Source organism: Geotrypetes seraphini, chromosome 1, assembly GCF_902459505.1.
Source record: "Geotrypetes seraphini chromosome 1, aGeoSer1.1, whole genome shotgun sequence".
Taxonomy (NCBI): domain Eukaryota; kingdom Metazoa; phylum Chordata; class Amphibia; order Gymnophiona; family Dermophiidae; genus Geotrypetes; species Geotrypetes seraphini.
In genome coordinates this window covers 320,187,399-320,201,552 of record NC_047084.1, presented here as the reverse complement: position 1 = coordinate 320,201,552, position 14,154 = coordinate 320,187,399, and the positions used below count along the sequence as shown (strand labels likewise).

Here is a 14,154-nt window from a genome sequence, read left to right as displayed (position 1 = left end):
GGTTTTGAGGCTTCGGAGGTATGTAAGGCAGTCGGTGGTATTCCAGTGCACAAAGGGATGGGAGGGAGGGATTTTAACTAGGACTTATTTTTGGGGTAGGGCTTATATTAGGATCTACCCCAAAAATCATGCTAGGGCTTACTTTTGGGGGAGGTCTTATTTTTGGGGAAACACGGTATGTATAGTAGAATTGCCATATAGGTTTCCAGTCCCCCTACTTCCTGCTCCTACCCCAGGAGGCAGGGAGCCCCATCACCTCAACAGCAACACCTCAACACCCCATCACCTGGTTGGCTTGAGAGTGTAAGTGTGCCACAATGCACTGGCTCAGAGAGGGCTGGATCAAGCTAGGCTGGAGGCCCAAAAGAGTAGAGGGGGGGGGGGGGTTCTAGGCAAAAACAAAACAGCATTCTGAAGAATTCTGGCTGTGAACCAACAAGTGAAATTTCCAAGACACTATATTGTGTTGGTTTGAACTATAAAAACCTAGCAAATAAATAAGCTTCAGAATTTAAAGATTAAAACCACTGCCTAATAGAGCAGGTGCACAGGATGTCCATTATCAGGTCAAAAGGTATAGCAATTTAAGAGCTGTTAAAAATGTAATTACATTAATTGTCGAGTCTTCTGGGTTTCCCACAATGCTACTGAACAAAAAAAAGAAAAAAAAAAAAAGAACAGCCCCTCTTTTTTTTTTTTAATCTTTATTAATTTTCAAATATTAACAGTGCAACACACAGGTATAACCAGCCCCTCTTTTCAGTTTGAGGGAACAGCTTCTTAATTCTACTATATCAGAGTACTGTACAATACTGCCAACCACAGCTAGTGCCACACCAGCACCGTAATCTCCACACTCTTTCTTCAATCACCCAATACCTGAAAGGTGCACACATCCAGCCTGTGCTGTAAGACCTGACTTACCATAATTCGGAATAAAACTAAGATAGTTCAGATGCAGAACATCATAGGCTTCTATCTTTATGTCCTTCCAGATGCCCTGTGTGGGAAAGGAAGGACCCCAGTCCCAGCTAAATGAGCACTGTTCCTGAAATCCCAAGAAATTGCAAATATAAGAACATGAATAAGAGCAATATTTTTCAGCAGTTGTAGGGACCAATTCATGAAAGTCTTTTTCTATTGATACAGCATGGAAGATTCATAGATGTCAAAAGTTTTTTAGGTGCCTAACTTTGGGAATTAGGTTCCTATATTGGCCCCTTTGAAAACTTACATGGGCCATGACAAAGGAAGAGTTAGAACAAGGAAAAAAACTTAGCAGCCCAGCATTTTTTTTTTTTTTTTTGCAGCACTAGGAACCCAACTTAAGGCTAGATGTACAATGTTGCTTTACCATGGCAGCTAGCACATATTAGTAAGTCCAATTGTATTTAATGAGACCTACTACAAATAGCTCACATTAATAGATGCTAGTGTATGGTAATATGGTAGTAAATCTACCCTTTGGCTCCTAAATATTGGAATATAAATGTGGATGGCATAGCCTTGAGTGAATTTCTTCAAGAAAACAGTAAATAAATCCTAATATAGAAATAGAAAAAAATGTCAGATGAAAATTTGAGCTCTCTTATTTGACTGAAAAATCAGCCTAAACTTAGGTGATTATAATTCAGGGCTAGATTCACAAAGGGCACAGATTGGATCCAATCCGTGAGGGATCCGATCTGCGTCTGGGGGGCTGATTCACGAATCGGAATCACACCCCCATCTGACTGTCAGGATTGCTCTCTAGCAATCCCGACACATGCACAGACCATCTGTAAATGGTCTGGGCATGCTTAAGAGCAGCGACCCTTTTTTTACGTTTATTTTTGTTTCTTTTTTTCTTCGCAAGCCCGTGGTTTTAACCCGCTTTAAACCCGCAGGTTAAAACTACAGGCTCGTAGCGCAGGGAAGGACAGGAGAGATTCAGGGTGAGAGCGGGGCGGCAGGAGAGATTCGGGGTAGGCAGGAGAAGAGCGGGAGATTGGGGCTGAAAGCAGGGCAGAGAGCAAGGCAGCAGAAGACAGTGAAGTCAGAAAGAACCTCAGCGACTGGTCCTCAGCAGTCGCTTATTTTTGGATCGGCCAGCCCAGTCGATGTTGTTTTTTTAATTTTAGTGAATCGCTTCCTGTCTGCATTTGAATGCCATTCCCCATCATCTGCATGTGCGGATCGGAGGATGTTCGGGACAGAGGTTAGTGAATCGGGTTGGAGGGAAATCAGGTCGTAAAGAGGTCACTAAGTGGTCAGAAGTTGATCGGTGGGCTTAGTGAATCTAGCCCTTAGGCACTTAGAGCTAGATTCTATAAACGGCGTCAACATTAGGCGCTGCTAGGCATCCTAACTGCAGCTGTCTAACGACACCCAAGTTCAGGATTCGCACCTAATTTTTATATTGGCTTAATTGGCATGGTAACTGACCATGCCGGTTTTCAGCCAATCAAAAAAAAAAACATTAAATAATTTAAGAGTTCGGTGCTGAACTCTTTGGATACTTAGCAATGCCCTTCCAAGCCTAAGGACATCTAACACCACCCATGTAAAAAAGTAGGCATGGTTATAGGTGGAGAATAGGATTGGTTGACTTAGGTGTTGTTAGACGTTTGACCTAGACGCCGCCAAACCAGGTGAGTTAAAAGCTGGCCTAATGGAGTGGTGCCTATGTCTAGGATGCCTATCGACTTGTGATTCTTTAAATGGCGCCATTTTGACCGACAACTGTGCCAAGCGGCACCTACAATGTAGGCACCGCTTGGTGCCATTTATAGAATCTGGCCCTTAGCGTTGTTTATTTTCTTTTAATTTTATCCCTTAGAGCAGTGTATCTCAAACTGTGTGCCCCAGCAGATTCCAGTAATCACAGTTGGATGTCCTGATTTTAGGCCCTCCCTAGTCTTGCCCGAAACACGCTTTCTTGCTATTTGGATGTACTGATCCCTTTTCTGCCTGTGGAAAATCAGAATTTGGATGTTTCAAGCATAGGGATGTCCATTTGAGCATTCTGAGACGTTCAAATGCTTCAAAAACAAGCTCCATAGTTTATAACATTGGTTCCCATTTCTAGTCCTCAAAGATCTCCGACAGATCAGGTTTTCAAGATATCCCTCATGAATATGCATAACGCAAATTCTTAAAACCAGCTATTAAATATTTAATACAAACAAGTATTATCTGAATCAATTCAATTTTAATCTTATCTCCCACAGTTCATTTCATTACAGTCCTTTTACAACTTACCAATACTTAATTTATTAATAAATATCAGAATAATTTAGTCAATGAACCTAATCCCCATCACTCACACTGAGATACATTTGCAAACAATGGTGGTAGTAGGTATGCAAATTCTTTTCATGCATATTCATTAGGGATATCCTTAAGACCTGACCTGTTAGTAGCCCTTGAGGACTAGGAGTTGCACATGCGAGTCCCGTGAGAGAGTGAGAGTGAGAGTGAGAGTGTGAGAGAGAGTGAGAGTGAGAGTGTGAGAGAGAGAGAGAGAGAGAGAGAGAGAGAGAGAGAGAGAGAGAGAGAGAGAGAGAGAGAGAGTGAGAGAGAGAGAGAGAGTGAGAGAGAGAGAGAGAGAGAGAGAGAGAGAGAGAGAGAGAGAGTGAGAGTGAGAGAGAGAGAGAGAGTGAGAGAGTGAGAGTGAGAGAGAGTGAGAGAGAGTGAGAGAGAGTGAGAGAGAGAGAGAGAGAGAGAGAGAGTGAGAGAGAGTGAGAGAGAGTGAGAGAGAGAGAGAGAGAGAGAGTGAGAGAGAAATCCTGAAAACCCGACTGGATTCTGGCCCTCGAGGACCGACTTTGACACCTGTGGTCTATTCTATAGAACCTGGTAAAGATATGAAGGGTAGACCACGTAGCTGCTCTATAGATTTCCTCTGGTAAAACCGTCCGAGTCTACTACTATTACTATTAATTATTTCTATAGCGCTACCAGATGCACATAACGCTGCACAGTCAAGGTTTCAAGGTTTTATTAAAAATTTGATCGCCTATTAACATTCTAGGCAATGTACAATACAATTAAATTAAGGGGATCAAAATTAAAATAATTAACGAGAGCCAGAACACGGATAAGACCAATAGACAAACAGAAAACAAGAGGGTAGAGGGTGAAATACAATATTTTAGAAAGAAAAAAAACCCAGTTAAGGATTACACAAAAGGGAAGGGGAAAGTTAATTGAGAACTGCCTTTTCAAAGATTGTAAGAGAGTCCTGAATTATGGAGTAAAAGCAACTCTGTAGAGAAAGCTTTTTAATGCTCCTTTAAATTTATCAATATTTGATTCCTCCCTCAGATAAGAGGGCAGGGATTTCCAAAATTGGGGTGTTGTAACGGTAAATGAAGTGGTACGTTGCATATGAAAAGTTTTGAGGGAGGTAACAAAAAGTAAATTTTGAGAAGATCTTAGAATTCTAGCTGGAGTGTGCGGAATCAATAGCTTATCGATAAAAGCTGGTAGTCTGGTTTTGAGTGCTTTGAAAGTGAGGAGTACGATTTTGAAAGTGATACAATGTGAAATGGTAAGCCAGTGTGCATTTTTCAATAATGGAGTGACATGGTTATATTTTTTTTCGTTGCTAATCATTTTAATAGAAGTGTTTTGAATGAGTTGTAGCCGTCTGATTTCCTTTTGCGTAATTCCTTTATAGAGAGAGTTGCAAATAATCAATTGTAGCGATAACTAGCGAGTGAATTAGAATATTTAGCGAAGAGGGCTCACAAAGAAGAAGAAAACAGTCCTGCTTGAAAGAGCTTACAATCTAAACAGGCAAGAAAGACAAACAGGATGTCATGGATACAGTTAAGGGGAACGGATAACTAGCTGGCTGGGTTGGAGGGCAGATGAGTAGGGTTAAGGATTGAAGGCTATATCAAAAAGGTGAGTCTGCGCCCATGAGATAGCAACTCCTCTCGTGGAGTGCATTTTCAATGCCCACACATACGCAGAAGTAATGGCCATTTTAAACCATTTGGAAATTGAGGTCTTAAGACAACGCGCCTCCCTTTCTTAGCTTGACTGGTCAGAAGAAAAAGGTAATCCAATACACAAAACTCATTGGTAACTTTGAGATACCAAAGAAGCACTCACTTGACATACAGAAGGTGTAACGCATTATAATTTTTTTTATGCCCCGTAGGGTGAAAAGCGTGCAAACGGACTTCCGATTAACATGGAAGGCAGAGAATACTTTTGGTAAAAAGGACGACACCATGTGTAAGGAAAGCCCAGCTTCCGTAATCTTACAGGATCTGTCCCTACAGGACAGAGCTTGGAGACTTGTCCCACTGATGTAATCACCACCAGAAACACCATCTTGACTATAAGATCCAGAAGAGAAGCTTTCTGTAAGGGCTCATACAGAGCTCTACTGAGACTTTGCAATATGGTGTTAAGATTCTGGAAATGAAAGATGCACCCAGAGGGTGCAATCGAATAGCCTCTTTAATGAACCAGGTGACATCTGGGCAAGAGGCCACAGAGCCTCTTTACCCTGAGCTTGGAAACAGGAAAAGACTGCTATCTGCACTTTCTGCGATTCAACCAACAGACCTTTCTGAAGTCCCTCTTGCAAGTCCAGGACTACCAAAATCAGAGCTCGTAAGGGTTCTATATCATCCACAGCACACCAGTGCTGAAAGGACTGTTACCATCAACGGCTTCTTAGCTCTATGCAGAGTGGCGACAAGTATGTCCATGTAATCTTTGTTTGTCAGGGCAGCCCACTAAAGAGCCATGTGTAAGCCCAAAATGTTCCAGATTCTCTATAGAAGATCCACTTGGACCAGCAGTCTGAGGCTTTGTCCCTCTGGAGGCGAACTAGATTTGCAAGCCATGGTCTGCGGGGCCAATTGGGAATCATTAAGACTCGACTTAGCATGGGCTACGGGGGAAACATGTACAAGTGCCCCTTCTCTGGCCACAGTTGGACTAACGTGTCCAACCCCAAGTTTCCGGGCTCTTATCTTTGGCTGTAAAAGCGAGCCACCTTTGTGTTTTCTGCTGAAGCCATCAGATCCATCTGTGGACACCCCCACTGTTGAACAATGGAGTTGAATGCCTGGGGGGCTTAACAGGGCACTTCTGGTGGAGTTGTATAGGCAGTATGTATAAGCAGCTCCCCTCCCTCAGAACATCCCTGACAGGCCTCCTTCACACCACATATAATTCTAAATCTACATCAGATTATACATTTGGCATTACATAAAATTGGCTAATTTTTTTCAAAACAAGCATTTTTCCATTTGACACCAGCATCAAACGTGAATGTGCTTTCAAATATTGGCCAGAAAAAAAAGTTTTGAAATGAAAACAGTCTAGCCATTACCAAGTGGTCCTCCTCTTCTTCCACCTCCATAAATAATATAAGAACCACTCTTAAAAGTCTTTTAAGGTGACTTACAGCTCTAAATTTGAACATTGCCTTGCAACTGAGGCAAGCTAATTCTAGCTAACCTCCTCATGCCAGCCTAGCCTGCTCAGCATGTTGTGTAACTGTCACTTATCAAGTTTCCAAAGGGAACAAATGCAAGCAGTCAGAACTTACAGATCAGCACCAAGAACAATTCCTCATTTCCTGGAATTAAAGGAGGATCTTAGCTCTTAAAATGGTGCAGATACCATTGGCCATTACCAGAAAAATCTGCTTTACACAGAACCATGTCAGAAGAAATCAGAAACATTATGAAAATTAATCTTGATAATAAAAGAAATCAAAGTTTATTATCTGTACTAGCCCCATCAGAACTATTGGGATTTATATAGAGTGTGTGTGTGTGTGGGGGGGGGGGGGGGGGTATTGAATGCATTACTTTAAACTAATGAAGCACTGCTACCTCTGGGCTAGAAAGCTTGCCTGCCAGTGGTTTGCTGCTTGGTCTATATGAAAGCTTCCAAATGGACAACAGGAAAATAAAGAATAATTAATTATTACCCAATTACTGTTGGAGAATGATGGGACAAAAAGATAAAGACAGCTGCCTGAAATCAAATGATATCAGCTAGCAGGCATTCTGAATTTATATCAGCAAATTCCTCTTGACCCGATGCTGAGCTTCAACCACTAAATCAAATCATTTCCCAAAACTGCAAAATTTAACATATTATCACTGCAAAGTTGCTGTCAGCCCAGCTTCCCCCCCCCCCCCCCCCGCCGCCCTCCATTAATGAATTATGTGAAGTTAGAACCAGGCTGGACCTTTCCCCATGGATGAGAGCATTAGGGTACACTGGCAGTCTCAGGAGTAGGGGAGGGTTGACTGCTGGCTCCATTTTGTCTTGGCTTTACCCCACTGGGAGAACTGATGTAAAATGCCATGCAGTAGAGGTACGCACTGATGGCCCGAGTGCATGGCTTCTGCAACAAATTATGGAACAAATAAATTACAACTTGCCAGACATGCAAAAGGCTCTCCAATAAAGGTGGCTTCACTGTGCGCATGTCTGAAGACAAAAGTATCAGCACACGTGTATATGAACCGGAATGATGTTCCGTGCATACAGTATATTACCCTCACAATAATTTCTTGCACCTAAACTTTTTGGGAGGCTGAACGTCATTCCAGCTCATGCACAGAAGTATGCACATACAGTGGTGCCTCACACAACGAACTTAATCCGTTCCAGGAGCAAGTTTGTTATGTGAAACGTTCGTTGTGTGAAACGCGTTTTCCCATAAGAATACCTGTAAAACAAAATAATTCGTTCTGCAGCCCTACATTTCCCTCCCTCCACCTCACCTCACATGCAGAGCCTGCCAGCCTTCTCCCTCACCCAGCCGCACGATCTGCAGGAGGCTAAGAACTTCGGGAACTGGGTCAGTTCCCACTGCAGCTCCATGTGACTCTAGGCAAATCACCTGACCCTCCAGTTGTCCTAGGTCAGTGGTCGGCAAACCGCGGCTCGCGAGCCGCATGTGGCTCTTTAGCCACTTGAGTGCAGCTCTGCACTTGCCTAGGGCCCGAAACTGTCAGAAGGGTCCCAGGGCTGGCGTAAGAGGGGGGAGCATAGATCTAAGGGGCCCTGCGATCCAAACTTCTTTATTAAACACCTAAATTTTCCTTTTCAGAGGGACCCCGACATGGCAGCTGTTCTCATAAACTGCCGGTAGCTGCCCCGAAGCTTTCCCTTTGCGGCGATCTGCCCTATCAGAAACGGGAAGTTGCAGCAGAGGGAAAACTTCGGGGCAGCCGCAGGCAGTTTGTGAGAATGGCTGCCATGTCGGGGTCCCTCTGAAAAGGAAAATTTTGGCTGGAGAGGGCAGTGATCTCTTGCCTTCCCTACTGCTCCTCCCCCGTACTGTCCAGCTTTCCCTCCCCTGCTGGCCAGAACTCCTCATCTTTCCCCCAAGAAATTCAACAGTTTTCCTTCCTCCCTCTTCGGCTGTACCAGCAGGTTAGTTTGTCTGCACAATATTCACTGCTGCTGTGCATCAGCGGGTCTGGCTCCCGGCACGATCTCAAAAAGCTGTGCACGCGCAGCTGCTGATCAATGTTCTCCTCTCCTGCAAATTCCGGTTTCCGGTAGCGTCAGAGGAGAAGATTGAACAACAGAGCATGCGCGCATGTGCTGCTCCCTGAAAGCGTGTGGCTGGCCGAAAAAGAAAGCCGGAAAACTCGGCATCCGAGGTAAGGTGAGGGTGCTGCTGTTCCCGGCTCACATTAGGAAGCGGCGAGAGTAGTTCCGCCCCCCCCCCCCCCGGGCCCCTCGGGCGACTTCGTTGTGTGAAACGAAGTTCGTTATAGGGAGCAAGACAAAAAGTTCGTTATGTGCAGCGTTCGCTGTGCGAGGCGTCCGTTATGCGAGGCACCACTGTACTTTGTTTTCTTCAGATAAGCATGAAGGGCTGCTACCTCCTGTTCTGTCTTTTAAAAGTTGCAAGTAAAACTGGCAGCAAATCTCAAAAACTGGTATTAAATCCTCTCACTGTCTTGGACTTGGTGATAAATTGTTTACATTTGTGCACATATAAAAATACTTGAGCTTTGTGGAGGAACACAGTACCTAATGGCCTCATTATTATTCATTTTCATATACTATGCAGTGTTCTCCCCAGAATTGTTTTCCAGCCGGGTGGCATGAAAAAGTAGCCGGGTGGGGCGGGAAGGGGAAAATTAACCCCCTCTTTTACTAAAGTGCGCTAGCGTTTTTAGCGCACACAAACTCCCACCCTACGTGAGATAACTAACGCCAGCTCAATGCTGGCGTTAGCGTCTAGCACGCGTTGCAATTCTGCACATGCTAAGTGCATGCTAAAACCGCTATCGCAGCTTAGTAAAAAGAGCCCTAAATGTGTACTATTTGTATTAGTTAATTATTATTTTCCAGTGCTCAATATGACTTCCTTTTTTAAGGTTTGACACTTGTGCCAGAATACTTTTACTAAATTAAAGAAGTATCCAGTTCTAGAAGGGAATAATTAGATATTTGCCCTCTTTCAAATGGTATAGAGCAGGGGTGCCCACACTTTTTTGGCTTGTGAGCTACTTTTAAAATGACCAAGTCAAAATGATCTACCAACAATAAAATTAAAAAAAAACAACACAAAGCACACTGTACGCTGAGAAAATGTTAATTATCATTCCTATTCCGGGGTTTTTTCAAAGAGGTCAAGGCAGATGACTCTATGCACTGTCACCTCAGTAACAACTATACAAAAATAGACAAATATATCCCCCTCCCTTTTTACTAAACCACAATAGCAGTTTTTAGCTCAGGGAGCTGCGCTGAATGCCCAGCACTGCTCTCGATGCTCATAGGCTCCGTGCACTAAAAACTGCTATTGTGATTTAGTAAAAGGGGGGCCATAGTGCAAAATATAGACAGCAGATATAAATTCTCAAAACGGACACATTTTGAACACTAAATTAAAAATAAAATCATTTTTCCTACCTTTGTCGTCTGGTGATTTCATGAGTCTCTGGTTGCACTTTCTTCTTCTGACTGTGCATCCAATCTTTCTTCCCTGCTTTCAGCCTGTATGCTTCCTCTCCTCCAGATCTCATTCCCTCCCCCAACTTTTTCTTCCTCTCTCCCTGCCCTTTCTTTCTTTCTCTCTTCATGCCCCCTTTCTTTTTTTCTGTTTCCCTTCTTTGCTTCTGTCTCCCTGCCCTCCACCAAGCCACTGCTGCCACCATCGGGGAACAGGCCCCCAAGCCACTGCCACCATCGGGTAACTGGCCCCAAAGCCGCCGCCACCCCAAGCTCTCCCTGCTTCCCTGCGTCGGGCCGACTAGGCAGCAATTGGCTGGCCCAAACTTCCTCTCCAACGGCAGAATTGACATCGGGGAGAGGAAGGCTGATCGGCCTGGTAGATCGCCCGGGATGTGCTCCGCGATCGACTCACTTTGCCTTGGCGATCTACCAGTCGATCGCGATCGACCTATTAGACACCCCTGGTATAGAGGTTTAAAAAAGGGAAATGCGTTAATGAAGTCATTAGGTTCAATCTAGCCATTTATTTCTGCATGAATTTAAACAACTAAAAAAAAAAAAAAGTTAAATATAGCTCATTCAGTCTTACAAGAAATGGCTCTACAGCACCTCTAATAATGTTTTATGATCACTAGGTTCCTTCCTGAGGTCTCACTGAGGATATAAAATAAATGCGATCCCCACTTCCAGACTTCCACATAATTTATGGAGAGGTGTTACTGAGCCTTGAAGGAGACCACCAAAACCAAAGGCAGGCAGCAGAATCAGCGGCTGGGACTTGGAAGCACTGCTCTGCCCCTCCCCCGATCCAGCAGGGGATAGCGGTGAGCACAAGGAGACGCCGGGACCGCACCGAAACCAGCGGCAGACAGCAGAAGCAGTGGCGGAATACTTGAGAGCACAGCTCCGCCCCTCTCCCGATCCAGCAGGGGATAACGGTTTCTCTGCAAATTCTGAGCTTCCGCATGGAAGGCAAGAGAAGGAGTTGGCCGTCGTGGGAGACCAACTCCGCCCCCAACAGCCCTTGCTGAGCCTTTCTTCAAATCTGAAAAACTGCCATCTTTCCTGCTCAACCCTTCTTCGGCTCCAGCCACCGCAAGGGAAGGAGTTGGCCGGCGTGGGAGACCAACTCTGCCCCCAACAGCCCTTGCTGAGCCGTTCTTCAAATCTGAAAAACTGCCATCTTTCCTGCTCAACCCTTCTTCGGCTCCAGCCACCGCAAGGGAAGGAGTTGGTCGTCGTGGGAGACCAACTCCGCCCCCAACAGCCCTTGCTGAGCCGTTCTTCAAATCTGAAAAACTGCCATCTTTCCTGCTCAGCCCTTCTTCGGCTCCAGCCACCGCAAGGGAATGAGTTGGCCGGCGTGGGAGACCAACTCTGCCCCCAACAGCCCTTGCTGAGCCGTTCTTCAAATCTGAAAAACTGCCATCTTTCCTGCTCAACCCTTCTTCGGCTCCAGCCACCGCAAGGGAAGGAGTTGGTCGTCGTGGGAGACCAACTCCGCCCCCAACAGCCCTTGCTGAGCCTTTCTTCAAATCTGAAAAACTGCCATCTTTCCTGCTCAGCCCTTCTTCGGCTCCAGCCACCGCAAGGGAAGGAGTTGGCCGTCGTGGGAGACCAACTCCGCCCCCAACAGCCCTTGCTGAGCCATTCTTCAAATCTGAAAAACTGCCATCTTTCCTGCTCAGCCCTTCTTCGGCTCCAGCCACCGCAAGGGAAAGAGTTGGCCGTCGTGGGAGACCAACTCCGTCCCCAACAGCCCTTGCTGAGCCGTTCTTCAAACCTGTAAAACTGCTATCTTTCCTGCTCAGCCCTTCTTCGGCTCCAGCCACCGCAAGGGAAAGAATTGGCCAACGTAGGAGACCAACTCCGCCCCCTACAGCCCCTGCTGAACAGTCCGCTGCCTCCAATCTGCCTGCCTGGCTTAAGTCTCCCATGTTCAAATTCCATCGTGATCTGTACAGTTTACTTGATTGCATTATAAAGGCTCTTACCCAATTAGCCTTCGCTAAGCCCCTCCGCTGGAATTTGTCCAGTTACTAGTCTCTGCCCATTGCTAAGGCCCTTTTCTGACCAAAAAAAAAAAAAACCCATCATGAAGCCACCCCTTTGGGTCCTTATACTCCTGCTCTGTTCATCTCTCAACACCTCCCTCTGCCTGAACCCTCCCTCTCCCAACCTGCTCGACTCCTCAAATAGTCACAATTCTGGCCCTGGCACCAGAATCCCCACCCTGACGCGCCCCAGGAATCACCCCACCAGAAAAACCCCCCGCAAAGTCAATCCCACCTCTCTAAAGCCTGTCCCCCCATGCTAACCTCCCCTGCCATGCCTCTAACTCTCTCACCCCTGTCCCGACCCTTTACTGCAACGCCAGATCCGCATGCAATAAAATTCAAATTCTGAAGGACCTCCTTGAGGACCTTGATCCTGGATTCCTGTGCATCACAGAATCATGGATCTCAAAAGACGACCTCTTCACACAAAATGAACTCTGCACCCATGGCTACCAAGGCCTCTTTTCACCCAGAATCAACCGCAAAGGAGGTGGCCTGGCACTCCTCTACAAATCCTTCTTTGATGTCCAGCTCCTCGAGAGGGGCACCCACGCTTCATTAGAATATATGCTAGCCTCAATCAATGATGAGCTCTGTCCTCACCCACTGGGCATTCTGTTACTATACCATCCACCTATCCCTTGGTCCAATTCCTCTAACCTTGTCTTCGAGACCATAACTAATGCCTTTCTCAAATTCCAAAGATTTCTAATCATCGGAGACGTTAATCTCCACCTTGACGACTCCACCAGCAAGGACACGATAGAATTCAATGACTTCCTCATCTCCCTAGGTTTCTCCCCCCCCCCCCCACATCCGCTCCTACCCATGAAAAAGGGCACACCCTAGACCTCATCCAGTTCCTCGACCTCACCGCTTATAAAACGTCTGCCGAAGACACCCGTTAGGAACACATCCCGTGGTCAGACCATCTCCTAGGGGCCTTCTGCCTCCCCATCTTCATGTCTCATCTCGGATCCCCACCCCGATCCCCCAATTCTATTACCTTCCGGAAAAAAATTTTGAGCGATCTGTTCTGGACCAAATTCCTCAACCTCCTCCCCTCCATTCCCAAGCTTGCAGACTCTGAAAACAATTGGCACAACTGGATCGCCCTCCTACCACTCCCTCACCCCCCAAACCACTAAATTCATCACCTATCCCCATAAAGCCCCTTGGTACCTTCCACTCCATAGAGACCTGAAACAAAAATGTCGAGCCTTAGAGCGAAAATGGAAAAAAATCCAAATCCTCATCTGACAGACAGGCCTGGAGAGTCAATATCAAACTCTACAACTCAATATTAAAAAAAGCAAGGAAGAACTTCTATGGAGACAAGATCTCCAAATCCAAAAACCAGAATGGCACATTGTTCAACATTTGGCGCTCCCTAACCACTAAAAATGACTCCACCCTTCTTCCCTCATCTCCTTCAGCCGAGGTCCTAGCAAAATTCTTCAATGATAAGATCTCTACCTTAAGGCGCTCCTTCCCGCCCGCAATCTCCTACAATTCTCTGGTGCCCCCCAAACCCAACCCCACCCTAGCTGCTCTCAACCCCATCCCTGCCGACAGATCCTGGACTGTCTTCGAGCTCATATCTGATTCTCAGACCCTTAAACTCTGCCTCAAGTTAAAATCATGCAACTGCATCCTGGACCCATTTCCCTCCTACCTATTTGAGAAAATCCCTGCACAGGCCATCACATCTCTTACCAAACTCATAAATTCTGCCCTATTATCAGGCCTATTCTCCACTGAAATGGGACACATCGCATTGACCCCTTTACTGAAAAAAGCTGACCTAGACCCCTCCATACCATCCAACTACCGTCCAATAGCAAATATCCCTCTCCTCACCAAACTGCTCGAGTCTATCATATCTACCCAGCTCTCTTCCTACTTAGAAAGATTCTCCATCCTCTTACCTTACCAATATGGCTTCAGACCCAACTTCTGCACTGAATCCCTATTGGCCTCTCTAATATCTAAGGTTCAGCAACTGCATTCTCGTAACAAGTTTGCTGTCCTTCTACAATTCGACCTCTCCGCAGCTTTTGACGTTGTCCACCACGACATTCTAATTTTCTAACTCTCCGAGATAGGCATTAGCTCCATAGTTCTTGATTGGTTCTCCAAATTCTTGCGCTCCCGC

At 45.7% G+C, this 14,154-nt stretch overlaps 1 protein-coding gene across 2 annotated transcripts in view; it reads right to left on the bottom strand.

Moving 5' to 3' along the window:
• MANBA (mannosidase beta) overlaps nt 1–14,154 on the bottom strand; it is a 156,137-nt gene that overhangs the window by 80,758 nt on the left and 61,225 nt on the right. For both annotated transcript variants that reach the window (XM_033956878.1, XM_033956887.1), the window contains exon 7: nt 925–1,048. In XM_033956878.1, coding sequence (XP_033812769.1) covers nt 925–1,048 — 124 coding nt within the window. The remainder of the gene's footprint in view (nt 1–924; nt 1,049–14,154) is intronic.